Source organism: Gasterosteus aculeatus, chromosome 9 (assembly GCF_964276395.1).
Source record: "Gasterosteus aculeatus chromosome 9, fGasAcu3.hap1.1, whole genome shotgun sequence".
NCBI classification, from domain to species: domain Eukaryota; kingdom Metazoa; phylum Chordata; class Actinopteri; order Perciformes; family Gasterosteidae; genus Gasterosteus; species Gasterosteus aculeatus.
This window is the reverse complement of record NC_135696.1, coordinates 3,374,112-3,390,605: the sequence shown is the minus strand read 5'-3', so window position 1 is coordinate 3,390,605 and position 16,494 is coordinate 3,374,112. Positions and strand designations below refer to the sequence as shown.

Here is a 16,494-nt window from a genome sequence, read left to right as displayed (position 1 = left end):
GTGTACTGCACTTAAAGCGTGACTCGGTTGTGTGGATACTGTCTATGGATGTTACCTCACGGTCGAACCATGTAGTCCCCCCAAGTTGGATCGATGCTCAGCCTTCACATGCTTCAGGAACGAGGCCTTCGATCATTGGACTGGATCAGAAGTTCCGGCAGGCAATTCCACCACTCTCGGGCTCGAGGTGCGATCGCATCAAAACGATTAACATGTTTAAAGGTTTATTGGAGCGTTTAACATGTTTATCTATGAATGTTTATAGGAGCGTTTAGCATGTTTATCTATAAATGTTTATAGGAGCGTTTAACATGTTTATCTATGAATGTTTATAGGAGCGTTTAACATGTTTATCTATAAATGTTTATAGGAGCGTTTAACATGTTTATCTATAAATGTTTATAGGAGCATTTAACATGTTTATCTATAAAGGTTTATAGGAGCGTTTAACATGTTTATCTATAAATGTTTATAGGAGCATTTAACATGTTTATCTATAAAGGTTTATAGGAGCGTTTAACATGTTTATCTATAAATGTTTATAGGAGCGTTTAACATGTTTATTTCTAAAGGTTTATAGGATTGTTTAACATGTTTATCTATAAAGGTTTATAGGAGCGTTTAACATGTTTATCTATAAATATTTATAGGAGCGTTTAACATGTTTATCTATAAATATTTATAGGAGCGTTTAACATGTTTATCTATAAAGGTTTACAGGAGGGTTTAACATGTTTATCTATAAAGGTTTTTCTCATGTATTCTTGAAGGTTTTGACCACTAGGTGGCAGTGTATACCTAGTCGCCCTCGGTTAGGTCACGTTATCAGGTTTTTTAAGGTTACAGGTGAACAGAGGAGAGTGGCCCACGGGTGATTGGGAGCAAGCCATGCATACAACAGTAACCAAGTAACCCCGTTGAACAGCAAAGTACTACTATTACTTCACTTCCATGTTCCTGTTCATGTAATCACAGTCATTCTGCAATAAGTGGGATACATTACGGTTTGGTTTGGTGATACATGTGATTTGAACCTGCAATAATAGCGGGGCTAAAGTGTGGGAAGATGCATGTTTTATTTTACCGTTTAACGCTTGTGTTCCAAAAGCCCCTTCCTAGTACTATGAATCGATGTGGATTGTTTTGGTGTGAGCCTTTCTCCAATTTTAAATTGGATTGGATTGGATTTTATTCTAATACTACAGTGCAGTGTTGTTCTTGTTGTCTTTGTGTCTCAATCCCACGGGTCAAGGCAACCGGTCGTCCCACGAGAGGAACCATTAAGAGAGAGTATTTCTCCTTCCAGTGTCCCCCCCATGGCTCTCTCATGGTGGGATGTTCTCTCTGTACAACACGCAATACAGTCTGGCCCTGCGCTGGATTAACACATTGGTTTCTGAAAGGTCAGGAAGCAGGTTGACCACACATCGTGATGTTTAGTGTGAAGAGGTTCTTCTCCTACGAAGTAAAACTCAACACACCCACACGCGCATACAATGTACACGTTACTGTGCTTGCTTTATAAGAGGCTGCACCTGGAACATGAGAAGATATCACATGGTAACGATATCTTCATTGAATGTCTCCACCTCATTTGCTAAATCCTTTTTCTTGGTTTTATCTGTGTGTGGTATAGTCTTTCATATGTGTTCTTGGCACCATTACATGTCTTTTCCTGCTCTTTAAATATCCATATTTTGTTAAGACTGCTACATCTGAAAGCATGAGGCCTCATCATCCTGTGCTATGCATCACACCAGATGATTGAGTTTGGGGTTTTATTTGCCTTAGCAGAACAACAGGGTACAGCCCGACCTGTGTCCAGTCCTAACACAGTGCTGCAGAGGTGGGCGAGGCACGTTCACACGTTTTTCATTAGTGCAATGGTTTGGGCAAAGCAACTGACGCAATGCAGCTCCATTACCCAGAGTACGTCTTTTAGAAAAAGAAGCACAAGAGTTAAGAAAGAAGGCCAAGCGAGTGAATGAAGTCATGCCTGCTGTCTGCTTTATTCCTGTTTTATTCTCACACTTCATAATGAAGCTGTGGTGCTTTACAGTATAGTTTCAATGCACGTTGCAAAACAAACAGAAATAAAGATATAACATCAGGAGCATTTGGATTGCCTCTCTCATCCGCCGGAACGGCAGCGCTGGAGCCGATGGCCCGTAGCCAGCGATGCTAACAGCGCTAAAAGTACGAAGTACACAAGCACGTGGTGCCATGACGCTCTGAGGGGCAGACCTCATTCTCTGCTCAGGTAGACACGACTCAGGTGATAGTGGTTTGATGCTACATCAATGCTCCGAATGTTACGATGTCACGCTCTTTTAAACATAAACAAACATAAACTCAGAAAGTCCTGATCCAACGCCACATGCCCAAAGTGTCACCATGCAAGACACGTTTTTTTTCCCTCGTATTTATCATTTCAAACATTTGAGAATAACTTTTAAAGAGAAGCAACAATTAAAGGTCCTTTGTCGTTGAAAATTCCATTTTTTTTATCTAGAAAAATTGATGAAACCTAAAAACATTTCCATTTTGAGAGAAACCCAACCCAAATCTTCCCCATTCCACTGCTCCGTCCGTCTAGCAGTACTGTTCAATAGAAAAGGCCCCCGAGTCACTGGACCTCATGATGGTCTCACTCTGTCTGAGGGACAGCTGCGAGCGGTAGAGCCCATTGCTCCGGGACTCCTGCGGGCTGTCCGACACCTGCAGAAGACGAGAGGGAGGGAGACACGTCGCATTTGAGTACATCTCCTGTCAGACCCTCCAGCTGTCATGGACGCCGTCGTCCTCCACAGCACTCTGCCATCAGCAGTAAACGGATACCCCCTCACTCGGAAATAAGATTCCAGCGGCCAGACAATCATCTGTAGAAATACGTTGTTAATCCCTTTTCAAATCGCCGCCTGATTTTTTAGGTGCAGAATTGGAAAAAAAAATCTAATTTAAAAATGCCAAAAAACGATCTGAGCTGACAGTCTCAACAAGGCCACTTTAAGCGTTGTGGTCTTGTCAGCTGCATGATGAGGACTTATTCTCATAACTGCAGTGTTATCACTTAATTGCCTGTGAGCGCCTGTCTAACACATTAGTTGACATCATAAGCTGTACCGTGATGTAAAACTTTAAATACAACCAATAGCTCGCCATGTGTTTCTGTGAACCATTGATCGAAACAAATATTCACGGCCGTTTTTTGTAAATAGAGATTTTTTTCCTTTTGTATTATTGGTACTCTTTCCCTAGATGAGGGTGACAAGTTCCCCACTGGACCTTTTGACTACTTCTCAGTGCGAGGGCGCAGCACATTTTAAGGGTTTAACACTGATGGTAGAGTCACTCTCTGTACCACATTCAGAAAACAAGAGAGCTAAAAGAGGTCTGAATACTAGACTGATCTGACAACTTCAAAGGACGGTCCTACCACTGGTGTGTTTTCTGTCCACTGCCCCTAAATAGCTAGAAATTAATTAATTCAGCTTCAATAAAATATGCTTCACACATCTTTGCTAAGACTAATAACCAGAAGCGGGTACTTTACCTCTTCAAATTTCTTGGCCTTGTACTGCTCTGCTCCTTTCAGGAAGTTCAGCAGAATGATGTCACACAACACGGTGCCCTTTAGTGATAATTATGTTAATAATGATAATAATCACCCTATTTTACCCTTTAAGCGTAGAGATAAAACAGTGAAGATAAAACAGGAACTCAACATTTCAGACGTTTACTCAGCAAAGGCAAAACTTATTATAAGATAAAACTCAAAAACTCACCACTCCCACCGACGTGAAGGCTGCCACCAGGTTGATGAGTGTGGGGATCATGTTGAACTTCCCTGCCTGCAAAGTAAGAAGAGCAGTTTATCTCAGCAGCCTTCAGGGTTAGTAGTGCCAGAAATAACTTCACCTCGTGATGATTGTAGTGGCCGATATAGAGCCTTGTCGAAATGTTGAATTTCACTGATCATAGCTGCTTAACGACTGAAAAACCCGGTGGAGACAAATCTCTAGTACATGGTCTAAAGTGTTTGAGCAGTGCGTTCGGCGGCTCCCACGTTACTCCAGATGGTTGAACGGCATCTATGTGTTAGGTTCCAGGTGTGTTTTGGGCCTAACACAGATTCAACCAATCACAGTGTCATCTCCTGTTCCTCTAAAAAGCATTGGTAGTCCTAAGGCAAATAGAATCAATAGAGTTGGAAAAGCTAGTGTTTCTTCTTTGTTTCCGAAATGTTAACATGATGAATGACGCTTTGAATTGTCCAAGTATTCAGCACCGCCCTAGAATTGTCTTCTTATTAACCCACATGTCCTCACTAATTGGGTGGACGTGGCACAGGGATAGAGATGGTGTGCTGGGAACCGCAAGGTTGGTGGTTCGAGCCCCGGCTGCTCCATGTCCCATGTGGAAGTGTCCCTGAGCAAGACACCTAACCCCTAATTGCTCCCTGGGCAAAAATGTAAAAAGCCATGGGTTAAAAATGCATTGTAAGTCACTTTGGATAAAAGCATCAGCTAAATGACCTGTAATGTAATAAAATGTAATTGGGGTGGCACTCAGGGACTGGGCGCTGAAGCATTAAACACCCGCTTGCAGTCCCTAAGGAGACTTCAGCCTTAATCTATTAAAGTTAAACTTCAGTAGAACGATCCTCTGACAAAAGCGTCTCCACCATTGGGCCATAAACATGAACTCAGAATGTCTGTTGTGAACCTCCCTTTGGAGGCGCCTTTCTCTTCTTGGACAATGTTCCATTTCCATAGCTGGACATACTTTGACATTGTCATTGTTCCCTGAGCAAACCTCATTTGCTTCAAATGTTGCAGGTTAGGGTTGGGCTCCAAAGCTTCAGACAATGACGCCCTGCGTGCCGCTGTCCTACCATGAAATCAGCACGGTGGACATCTACTCGACTAACCACTCACATCACATGGCAAAGGACTCACAGTCAGGCTTGGTATCTCACTGACCCATCTTTAATCACTCTGCTATTGTGGAATACAAAAGGCCAACACAAGAGGGTTAAAAAGACGTAGGACTATCATGCATAAAAAAAAAAACCCAGTGGCATCTTCATAGAGGAACAAGAAGCTTCCATTGATTCATATCCAAATGTCATTGTTCATCATGGGATCCGTGACATGCATATGTTGATATACATTAATGTATATACTCACATTTCCATTGACCAGAACATCAAACCTAATAGCATAGGCTTTGACCAGAGTGCGGTAGTCCGTCCCATTCTCCATCTTATAATATTTGGCAAACCTGTCCAGAACAACACAAAACACGCCAGTCTTATATTAATAGAAAATAAGCTTAAGCTTATAGATTAGTGTCCAACTGAGACGTTTCTTTGGTGAAATAGATATAAAGTAAAATATTCATCATATGTCACATTTCAAGCATAGTAGCAAATAAGCAAATAACTACAGTGGTAAAAACTCAAACAGCCTGATACGAAATCTAAACCAAAATGGACAGGTGCTTCTGTTACTAAATGCTTTAGGATTTTCCCCTCTCAATCAGGGACATGGATGAAAATTAGAAGATATAACTGATGTTGGATTACACATGCAAATGTCTGATATAGTCCTTTTATCATATATTTAAAAATAGTTGATGCTAGTGGAACAGTTAGCACCAATCACGCTAATGATTCAAATTCGTACTCAACACATCAAAATCATTAATCACAACATTTCTTTTAATTATACTTGGAATTGGAGGAACCATTAAACTAATCCTGTCTCTCCATCTCTGCCTGTTTAACTGACATCTCTCAGTGGAGGGCCGCACGCCACATGAAAATGAACCTTGACAATACTGAACTTCTTTTCCTTCCAGGGAAAGGCTCTCCCACCCACGACCTGACCGTTACCCTTGACAACTCCGTCCTAACCTGACGCTCACCTCCGTGTTCAACAGTCAACTTTCCCTCAGTGCCAACATTACAGCAGCAACACGTTCCTGTAGATACATGCTGCACAACACGTCTCCTTCTCACTCAGGAGACGACGCAGGTTCTGATCCAGGCTCTGGTCATTTAACGCCTTAACTATTTTACCTGCCTCTTAGCAGGTCCATCTGCCAGCGACAACCCTCCCTGTTTAGACAGCACCTACTATACTTGGACTAGTTAACACTTTATTTGCACTTAGGCTGGCCCATTGCACTTTGTAGTTTGGCTTTCTTGAGAGAGAGAGAGAGAGAGAGAGAGAGAGAGAGAGAGAGAGAGATTTAAAAAAAACTTTTTTTAACTTTATTTTTCACACAAACAACATTTCAATTCAATCAATGTATCAGTGGTCGATCTGGACTCTAGCTCTGGACCTCACCTGTTCTCCTCCTTCTTAGTAGAGTGGGCCAGTCCCCTCCACACCCTCGCTAAGGATCCTCAGCTGGACAGACGCCTCACTCATTAAGCCTGATTTATGCTTCTGCGTTTTCAGAGCGACGTCGAAAGCGACGCAAGCAACGCAAGCCTCCCGCAGCGCACAAGGCTGCGATTGGTTCGCTAACTACATCCTTTACGGAGTCTCACATTTCCGCTTTCATAGCCCGGTACCGCCATTATTAAAACGAAGAATGTTTACGAGAGAACGGAGCAGATTTAAGAACTTTTGTCGGAAGAAATGCGCAAATATGACCGATTATACAAAGTGAATGGGGACCTGCACCCCGTAAACACACTTCGTGAAGTCTAACGATGTAAAATAAACATGTTATGATTGCATTTTTAACGAGAACATGGCGGAGAGACGTTCACTCACGGGGCGTGGTTAACCACCGCCAGTTAGTATGTATTGTTACAAATTTCTATGTCAAATATTTCGTATACATTTTTACGAACAGGTTTTGGAGATCACGTTGCCTTGAGACAACCATCTCACCAAGGGGCATCACCCAACTTTCACCCACCTGACCCACCTGTGGGATTCCACCCCTCCACCTCCTACACTTACTCGTCCCACCTGCTGGGTCTCACCCATCATGGGTTGGACTAGGACACAAAGACATGCGCTCAAAGCGATCCTCTGATTGAAGGACGGCCCGCTGTAGGGCCGTGAACATCCCAGCGTGTAGGATGATTTCTATTGCTCCTCTGTAAAGGACAGATTGGAGGTTTTCCTTTTTCATCATTGTATTAAAGATTCAGAGCTCGGTCCTCAAGGAACAAATGAAATAATGTAATCAGAGTTTGAACAAATATATTTCATTTCAATAGACATTTATCCTACCCCAGCTTTAACAATCAGTCAAACTGTGTGGCTAAATACCTGAAATTGTAGCCTGGTGAGACAGCATTCTTCTGTGACATGGCATCCAGTCGTGTGAATGAGTATGAGGGGTTGCATTGGTCATCTGACTTGTCCAGATCACATATCCAGCCGATCTTTATTCCAATCACTCCACCCTAAATACAAGAGGCGTGTGGATCAGTGTGTTTGTACTCAATCCTGTCTCCTAAAAACTACATTTACTACTACTCAGGAGAAAGAATGTTTGCCGATTGCACATGTAATGGCTGCAGATACATTTTGAATAGGATTTTCCTGGAAGAAACGGCAAGGAAGCTCCCCAATGAAAGCGGGTCAGGAGGAGTTCACGCACGATAAGGACGAGGAGAACTTCAGGTTGTGGTGCTCCAGGCCAGGCCTGTGCCTGTGCAGCGTAACCGGCCTGGTGTTCCACTTGGGGGGCGAGGGGGGAGTGGTTCACAGGATCGTCCCCTAGGACCAGAGGCTGCTGGCCCGGCATCACAAGAAGGCCACAGGACCCTTGTTCGACATCAAATGCGAGCGGTGGTCCGTGCTCGGCCTTCACCTCCTGCACTGCGAGATCCGTGGCGGGGGGTGCAACTTCCTGTCGGTGGCTCACGTTGAAGACGAGTGCGTGGAGTTCCTCGCCCCAAAGGAGGTGACGGAGACTCAGATTGTTTTGAGGCCGTTCCTTCGCCTGTTAATGTTGTTGTAACCTTCTTAAGAACATAGAACCATTAAGGGTTTAGGATAGGAGAAGGGGAAACATAAATCCAAGTACTGGAAGGTGCTGGAAAGGCAGGTTCGGCTGATAGTCGAACCAAGGATTGAAGAGGAACGATGCGGTTTTCGTCCCGGTCGTGGAACAACAGACCAGCTCTTCACTCTTTCCAGGATCATAGAGGGGGCTTGGGAGTATGCTCATCCAGTCTACATGTGTTTCGTGGACTTTGAGAAGGCGTATGACCGGGACCCCCGAGAGAAACTGGGGGAGGTGCTGCGGGAGTACGGGGTGAGGGGGTCCTTGCTTGGGGCCATCCAATCCTTGTACGCCCAAAGCGAGAGCTGTGTTCGGTTGCTCGGCAAAAAGTCAAAGGTGGGGGTTGGCCTTCGCCAGGGCTGCGCCTTGTCACCAATCTTGTTTGTGGTTTTTATGGACAGGATATCGAGGCGTAGTCGGGGGGAGGAGGGTCTACAGTTCGGGGGGCTGCGGATCTCATCGCTGCTTTTTGCAGATGATGTGGTCCTGATGGCATCTTCCGTCTGTGACCTCCATCTCTCACTGGAGCGTTTCGCAGTCGAGTGTGAAGCGGTCGGGATGAGGATTAGCACCACTAAATCTGAGGCCATGGTTCTCAGCAGGAAACCGATGGATTGTCTACTCTAGGTAGGGAATGTGTCCTTACCCCAAGTGAAGGAGTTCAAGTACCTCGGGTTCTTGTTTACGAGTAAGTGAAGATGGAGTGTGAGTTTGGCCGGAGAATCGGAGCAGCGGGGGCGGTATTGCACTCGCTTTACCGCACCGTTGTGACGAATAGAGAGCTGAGCCAGAAGGCAAAGCTCTCGATCTGCCGGTCAATCTTCGTTCCTACCCACACTTATGGTCATGAAGGATGGGTCATGACCGAAAGAACTAGGTCACGGGTACGAGCGGCCGAAATGGGTTTCCTCAGGACAGTGGCTGGCGTCTCCCTTAGGGATAGGGTGAGAAGCTCAGCCATTCGTGAGGAGCTCGGAGTAGAGCCGCTGCTCCTTTCCGTTGAAGGGAGCCAGTTGAGGTGGTTTGGGCATCTGGTGAGGATGCCCCCTGGGCGCCTCCCTAGGGAGGTGTTCCAGGCACGGCCAGCTGGGAAGAGGCCCCAGGGAAGACCCAGGACTAGGTGGAGAGATTATATCTCTTCACTGGCCTGGGAACGCCTTGGGATCCCCCAGTCAGAGCTGGTAGATGTGGCCCGGGAAAGGGAAATTTGGGGTCCCCTGCTGGAGCTGTTGCTCCCGCGACCCGACCCCAGATAAGCGGTTGAAAATGGATGGATGGACAATTGCATGTGTTATTACCTATTGATTTGTGATTGTTTGCGTGTATTATGACCTACCTATTTCTGATTTCTTGCAAGTTTTATTTTGATTTACGATTCATTGTGTGTGTTTTGACTTGCGTTGTATTTTTACCAATTAACAATCGTCCCCATATGGGTCTTGCCAACTGTTCCCTCAATTGTGGGTATGCGTTGAACCCGGACACCATTGTTTCTGCGCCTTGTTTCTTAGCCTTGTTTATGTTTCTGCGTTTTCAGAGAGACGCAAGGACACCCAGACCCAAGAGCCCCTTGCGTGTCCCTTGTGTGCCTTTTCACCCTTCATTGCGTCCTTGCGTGCGTCGACCCATTTTTCTAGACTTGCGTCAAAAGCTACGCAGGTCTCCTGCAGCCTGCAAGGCTGCAATTGGTCTGCTAACTACATCCTTTCCGAAGTCTCACATTTCCGGTTTCATAGCACAATATCACCATTATTAAAACGAAGATTTTTTGCGAGAGAATGAATCAGATTGAAGAGCATATACTGTACATCAAATCGTCGCACCTGTTCATGTGCCATCCTGGAAGAGTTGGACAATCTGTGCAACTTCTGTAGGGTTAAGAAATGGCCTCATGCTCCCAGTAGTTACAATGACTCTAGTTACCTTATCCTCAAAACAGACAAAACCAAAGAAATAATACTGTATGTGCAGCAGTGTTGTAAAAGAGCAGAGTGGATCATCAGAGACTCCACCCAGCTCACTCTCTGCTCAGACATAAACACTTTATATACAACCTGAGACACAGCAGAGCGGACAGCATCATCACTCATAGAACAGCCTCTTCCCTGCTGCAGTCAGAATGATCGCAAAACAAAACTATTAAAATACGTGTAACAATACCTTATCTCACTTCACTTATCATGTGCAATATGAGATATACGTATGTGAAATAGCATAATGGGTCATATTGTCAGGGTGGGTGGAAGGCAGGACTCAAACGAAGACGTGAAGTAACGAAATAAGACTTTAATATTCAAAATTCAAAAAGCAAAAGGCCAACGGGTAAAAACACATACAGGTACAGGGGGAAAAAGGCAGCCAGGAACGAGACACATCCAGGACAATAGAGAAGGACCATTCGGGACAATAGACAATGACGCGACAAGTGACACAAGAGACACACGGCTTAAATACACTAGGGAGGTGCAGGTGATTGGACACAGGTGGAAACAATCAGACAATTACAGGGGATGACAGGACCAGGCAGGAAGTGAAGTTACCCAGGGAGACAAGAAGCCGAAAACTACAAAATAAGACAGGAAATAAAACCACACCGTGACACATATATCATATAAAGGTGCAATATTCTAAACGGAGCAATATCAAATTTAACTTAATGTTCAAAAAAATCCCAGAACAATTAGAACAAAGACCTCGACGTGCAGAGCAGTACAACGCTGTTACTATAGCTATCAGGTCCATGTGCAGGAATTCTGGTAGATTTCATCAACATAAAAAAAGATGAAATGCTTAGTCATTGTAATGATCAGCACTGAGAAATTATCTTGATTCTCCTTCCTTGATTCTCTTTAAAAGACAAGACTCACACTCCCAACTCTACCTTGTCTGCCAGCTTGGTGAAGTTCTGCTGTGCGTAGCGGACCACGTCTCCTACTTTGAAGATGGGGCAGTAGGTGTTGTTGATCATGTCAAAGTTACATATTTTTATGTAATCGTTAGTGATGGTAGTCAGGAAGTTCCCTCTGCACACACAGACATACGGTGTTATCAAATCAAACATGTCAGGCTTCAGTGTTGTTGTCATGACCATCAGTATATTTAAAATTGTCATACTTAGTGTAGTTGAAGGTCGGAAAGCGAATGCTATTCTTTATGAAAATGGTGAAATTCTCCACCTCCATCATTGGCGTACTTAAACGGAGGGAGAGGAAGAAACAGAAGAAAAAAGACAGAGCGTTAGGGATACAGCATCATATTTGAATATGTAATCTCCAAAGCCGGCAAACTACAGTATTTTTCTTCACAGTGCTGTAGTGTCTGAAAGGCTGTCTATTGCATGCCCACTGTAGTCTTACGTCTTGATGGTGTCGATCTCAGCAGGACACCATCCTTTCATCTCACACATATTGATGGTGGCGTTGAACGGAACACATTTTCCTGTCAGGATACCTTAGCAGGAAAAGAAAAGCTTTCATGTTAACAGAAATCCGAAATGAACTATAACATAGTCATTCAGTGCATATGCATACGTGTAATAATTATAATAATAAAGTCAATTATGATCTGAAGTTTTTATCTAATATTATGAGAGAGGAAAAAGCAACAGATAGAAGTTCTCACCATAACTTCCTGGTTTGTTGGTGTGCTTTGAACACTGACTGTCCTGCTTACATACATACTTCTTCTCACTCTAGATACACACAATCACAAACATATGGGGGAGAAAGGTAAATGAACTGTAATTGAATATCTAGTCTACTGACCACTCAAAGCACTTTTGCACTACAAAATATCATGGCAAGGGGCTAAATGAATGGTTCACGAAGACCATGAAAAAACAGAAAAGGGAAGGAGTTACCCGGTCCGAGGAAGCCCGGGGCCCAAATCTGGAGCATAGCCCAGATGGAGGGCTCGCCGAGGAACCTGGCCGGGAACTCTCATTCCCATGGGCTCACCACCTGTGGGGGGAAACGATGGGATCGGGTGCGCTGCTAAAAGGATGGCAGTGACAGTGGTGGCTCTAGACGAACAAGACCTCGGCAGCAGATGCTGGCTCTGAGGATGCGGAACGTCACCTCTCTGGGGGAGAAGGAGCCGGAGCTCATGTGGGAGCGCTATCAGTTACACTTGGTGAGGCTTACCTCTACGTACAGCCTCGGCTCTGCATGCGTACTCCTGTAAAGGGGATAGACTATACAGACGCTGAATGGAGTCCTGCTTTGGGGCTCCAGTGGGGGAGTCGATAGTCCTACTGGGAGACTCCAATGCACAGGTGGTGACAATGTAGATAACTGGCATGACTGGCCTCCCTGATCTGAACCTGACCGGTCGTTTGTTATTGGACTTATTGAACACCATGTTCGAACATAAGGATGTTCATAGGTGTACGTGTTACCAGAGCACTCTAGGCCAAAGAAAGATTTTGTAATCGTCTGATCTTAGGTTGCATATTTCGGACACCCAGGTAAAGAGAGCTGTCAAAGCTGTCAAATGATTATCATCTGGTGGTGAGTTGGGTCAGAGGATGGCTCAGGACAGACCTGTTAAACCCAAACGCGTAGGGCAGGTGAACTGGTCCAAGAGATTTTTAACTCACACCTCTGGCGGAGCTTCTCTGCCATTCCTGTGGAGGTAGAAGACTTTGAACCAGAGTGCAGTGTCTTCTACTAAACAAAACTTCTACTGCTGAAGCTGTGGTGTGGAGTTGTGGCCTAAAGGTCTTAGGTGCATCCAGGGACAGTAACCCTCGAACACCATGGTGGACAGCGTGGTCAGGGGAGTTGTAGTCTACCGACGGGCTCGAAGGGCGGCAGCCTCTGCCATGAAGGAGACAAAGCTGCAAGCGTGGGAGGAGTTTGTGAGGGCTATGGAGAAGGACTTTCGGTCGGCACCGAACTGCTTCTGGAATACCAACCAGCACCTCGAGAGGGGGAAACGGAGAATTATCCATGCTTTGTACAGTACGGATAGGAACCTGTTGAGTGCAACTAAGGAAGTTATTGGGCGGTGGCAGGAGCACTTTGAGGTACCCCTGAATCCAGCCACTACACCCTCTATGTCACAAAGGTGGGCAAACTCTGCAGGGGAAAAGCATCCGGGATTGATGAGATCCATCCAGAGATGCTGAAAGCAATGGGTTTTGGAGAGGTGTTTGGATAACCCCCCTCTTCAATATTGTGTTGAAGTCTGGGACAGTGCCAAAGGAGTGACAACAGTGAGTACAACAGGTACAAGTGGACGTAATGGCTATTCGTTAAAAGGGTGGCTGGCAGCTCCCTTAGAAAGGGTGAAAATCTCAGCCATCCGTGAGGAGCTCGGAGTAAAGCCGCTGCTCCTTCACATGGACAAGAGCCAGTTGAGGTGGTTTGGGCATCTGTTAAGGATGCCCACCGGCGCCTCCCTTTTCCAGGTACATACAGTACCCTCCTTTGCCTGTTGTACAATTCACCTCTGAAGAACTTTTTGAATGACCGTAGATAGTACTGGCAATGGTAGTGGTACTGAAGATAATAACTTCATATCCAGTAACATTAGTTTACTTTTGATGAGTGTTGTACTCATATCACACATTTTTTAAACAATATTGTATAATACTAATGGAACTAATAACGATAGTAGTTTTGAAGTAACAGTAGTGACAATAACAGACCTCGGGACAGAGTCCTTGGACTTGGTTCTCTGTAGTTATCATTTTGGTGATGATGCAGAAGACTGAAGCTCCCTGTGGAAAACAATAGCAATAACCTCAACTGTATACTGCTGTCAATCACCTGTCCATCTACCCCTCATCTGTTCATCCACCATCCATCTGTCCATCCATCCATCTGTGCGTCCACCATCCATCAATCCCTCCGTCCAGCCACCTATCCATCCAACCAACCCTGCATCCATCCATCTGTCCGTTGACCAATCCATCCCTCTGTCCATCCACCCACCCATCCGTCCATACCTGTGTAGGAGTGACGTAGTCTGCAACATCCATGACCTTGTCATTGTAGACTCCAAAACCTTTGACCTTCGTCATCACTGAGGATTCAATAGCTGTGTCTCTCACCTGGTAGGCCTTTTCATTGACAAATACCCACCTAAAGCATGCAGACAAACAAACACATTGACAAAGACAGCGGAAGAAGAAGTTTTTTACAGACAGCCATCGCTTCAAACACACATTTCCAGGAAGAAAGACGAGCTAAAGCACAGTCCCATTGGAAACAGGAGAAAAAACACTAGCAGCAACGCAGAGGCATCAGTAGTGGATCTCACACTAATAAAAACAATAGAGTTCAGCTGCAACAAGGAAAGAGGGACAATTTTCTTATTGAGTTAAGTGGGATAACTTGCATTTTTAGCTGGCAGTGCTTTGTGTTGATGACTTCAATTGTGTGGCTGCAGCTTGTGATCCCATAACCTGTAATGTCAACACTGAAGTGCCTAAAGGAAATTCCCAGATAATGATTACTAACCGTACATACAGTACATGAGTTTCTGCATGTAGACATTATTTTCAGGGAGCATTTTGCAAATTGCTCCCTTACAGAAACTTAAGGATAACTGTTCACTTGATCCAAAGGTAACTTGTGTGTCATGGGACCTGCAAGACGACCTGCGGCACATTCTGTTAACCACTACTGACTGAAGTGCCCAATATCAGCATCATTGACGGCAGAGTGAACTAGAACAATAGAACGCATTGTTTACAGAAAAGAATGTGCAGTGTTTCTTCTAGGTTTAGAGCTTTTGGGATGGGGGACGGACGGGAGGGAGAGGAGGTGCGGCGAAACACTGTACCGTGGGTCCCAGGGGTAGAAGTAACGTAAGTTGCTTGGTATTACAGTTTGAAAATAGAACCCTATGTTCTAGAAGACACCAAACTTCCTGTGACATACACAGTCTGAAATTTGACGCTTTAATGTTCCAAGATTCCAGATCAATTAGAACTAAGACCTCGATGTGCAGAGCAAAATATAGACACATTGCTCCCGCTTTTAGTTCCATGCGCAGACATTTCAGGTAGATCTCTACAACATAAAAACTACAGTTGACACCCCTTTGTAGGGAAAATGCTTAGTCATTGTAATGATCAACACTGAGGAATTAGGAATCCATCTGCCTTAATTATCTTTAAAAGACAAGACCTCACACTCTCAACTCTACCTGCTCCAGCCTCCAGTTCAACCTGGATCACCTCTATTAATTGAAGTGCCTAATATCAGGATCACTGATAGCAGAGCGATCTGCAGCAATGGACAATTCAAACGCAGCTATCACACAAAAATCCCCTTCCACCCCGTTGGTTAAGCAGACTGCCCTAGAAGTGAGGAAGTGTTTATGGTAAAGTAACCTCAGAGACACCTTCCACTGACAACCTGGTCAAAACATTCAAACCGAGCAGTGTGAAGCGCTTTTTTTCTATTTCGGCATCCATATTGTCATGTTAGAGCAGCCGTGTAAACACGCAGCTTTAAATGTAACACAAGTGTAAATAAATTGGAAAGCGTGAAACGTACAGACATTTCTGCTCTATAAACCTGTATATGTCTATGCAACAACGACAAATTGAAAGTATATATGCCAACCTGATCTTCTGCTTGGTTGAATTAATTTGATCATTTTAAGGAAATCAAAGCCAAACCGCACCTTCAGTTACATTAACGCTACATCTAAACAAATAACATAGGAATGATCCAACCAGGTCAAATTAAATACTGCATTTACCTAAAATACAGCAGAATGAAGGGAAATACTCACCCAATGAAGTAAGTGATGATGAGGAGTTGAACGACCCGGTTGATGATGCCGATGGTCCAGCTCTTCACTACCACTGATTTAGTGGTTTCATAGTTGAAGAAGTCTTTTATGCAGGTCCACATCTTGGTCGTACGTGTGTGAGTGAAAACAGAGAAAGCTTGTGTTTGTGTATTTTCTGGATGTGAAATAAATGTAAAGTGATTTACAGATGTATGAAGACAATTACACTTTGTATGGAGTCTGGATATAAAGGCTAATTTCAACTCCAAATGCAGCAGCGGCTGCTGTGTGTGCTCCAGCAATTACAGATGTGGGTCCCCAAGCGTGGCTGACGTCATGTTGGAAAAAAAAAGAAATTGATATATCAGGTCCAACACAGAGCTGTATCAAGATTTCCAAGAGCGGTTGTCGTCTTGTTCTTCTTCGTGGAAACCAGTCTTCAAGTAATTCACTTTTCATATGAATGCAGGTGGACTGGTCAGTAAATCAACAGCTTTCTCTCTCTCTCTCTCTCCCGTCTGTGTCTCTCTCTCTTCGTCCTTTGGTCTCGGACTCTTTAACCCCTCCACCGCCTGACTAGCCAAACCACTCCTCAGAGTCCCGCTCCTTTCTTCTGCTCAGCTCACAGTTGGATGTTTAGTGCATCGCCAATACACCTAAATGTAACTTAAAAAGGTCCAATGACCTTTCGGTATTATTTCAGAACAA

General features: G+C 44.5%; 1 protein-coding gene across 1 annotated transcript; it reads right to left on the bottom strand.

Moving 5' to 3' along the window:
• Positions 1 to 2,003: 2,003 nt before the first annotated feature.
• Positions 2,004 to 16,196, bottom strand: p2rx3b (purinergic receptor P2X, ligand-gated ion channel, 3b). The gene is made up of 12 exons (XM_040187669.2): positions 15,787 to 16,196; positions 13,988 to 14,123; positions 13,688 to 13,759; positions 11,659 to 11,728; positions 11,394 to 11,487; positions 11,152 to 11,229; positions 10,919 to 11,060; positions 7,296 to 7,432; positions 5,190 to 5,283; positions 3,786 to 3,851; positions 3,554 to 3,631; positions 2,004 to 2,718 (listed from the first exon to the last, which is right to left on the bottom strand). The coding sequence occupies exons 1-12, from the start codon at positions 15,906 to 15,908 to the stop codon at positions 2,593 to 2,595; spliced, it is 1,215 nt and encodes a 404-aa protein (XP_040043603.1). The 5' UTR covers positions 15,909 to 16,196; the 3' UTR covers positions 2,004 to 2,592.
• Positions 16,197 to 16,494: the final 298 nt, after the last annotated feature.

Coding starts and splice junctions, on each gene's coding strand:
- p2rx3b (XM_040187669.2), bottom strand. CDS start 15,908: ATGTGGACCTGCATAAAAGACTTCTTCAACTATGAAACCACTAAATCA. Junction 11,729..13,687: donor TCCAAGGACTCTGTCCCGAG/GTCTGTTATTGT, acceptor GTGTGTATCTAG/AGTGAGAAGAAGTATGTATG. Junction 11,230..11,393: donor GAGATCGACACCATCAAGAC/GTAAGACTACAG, acceptor CCTCCGTTTAAG/TACGCCAATGATGGAGGTGG.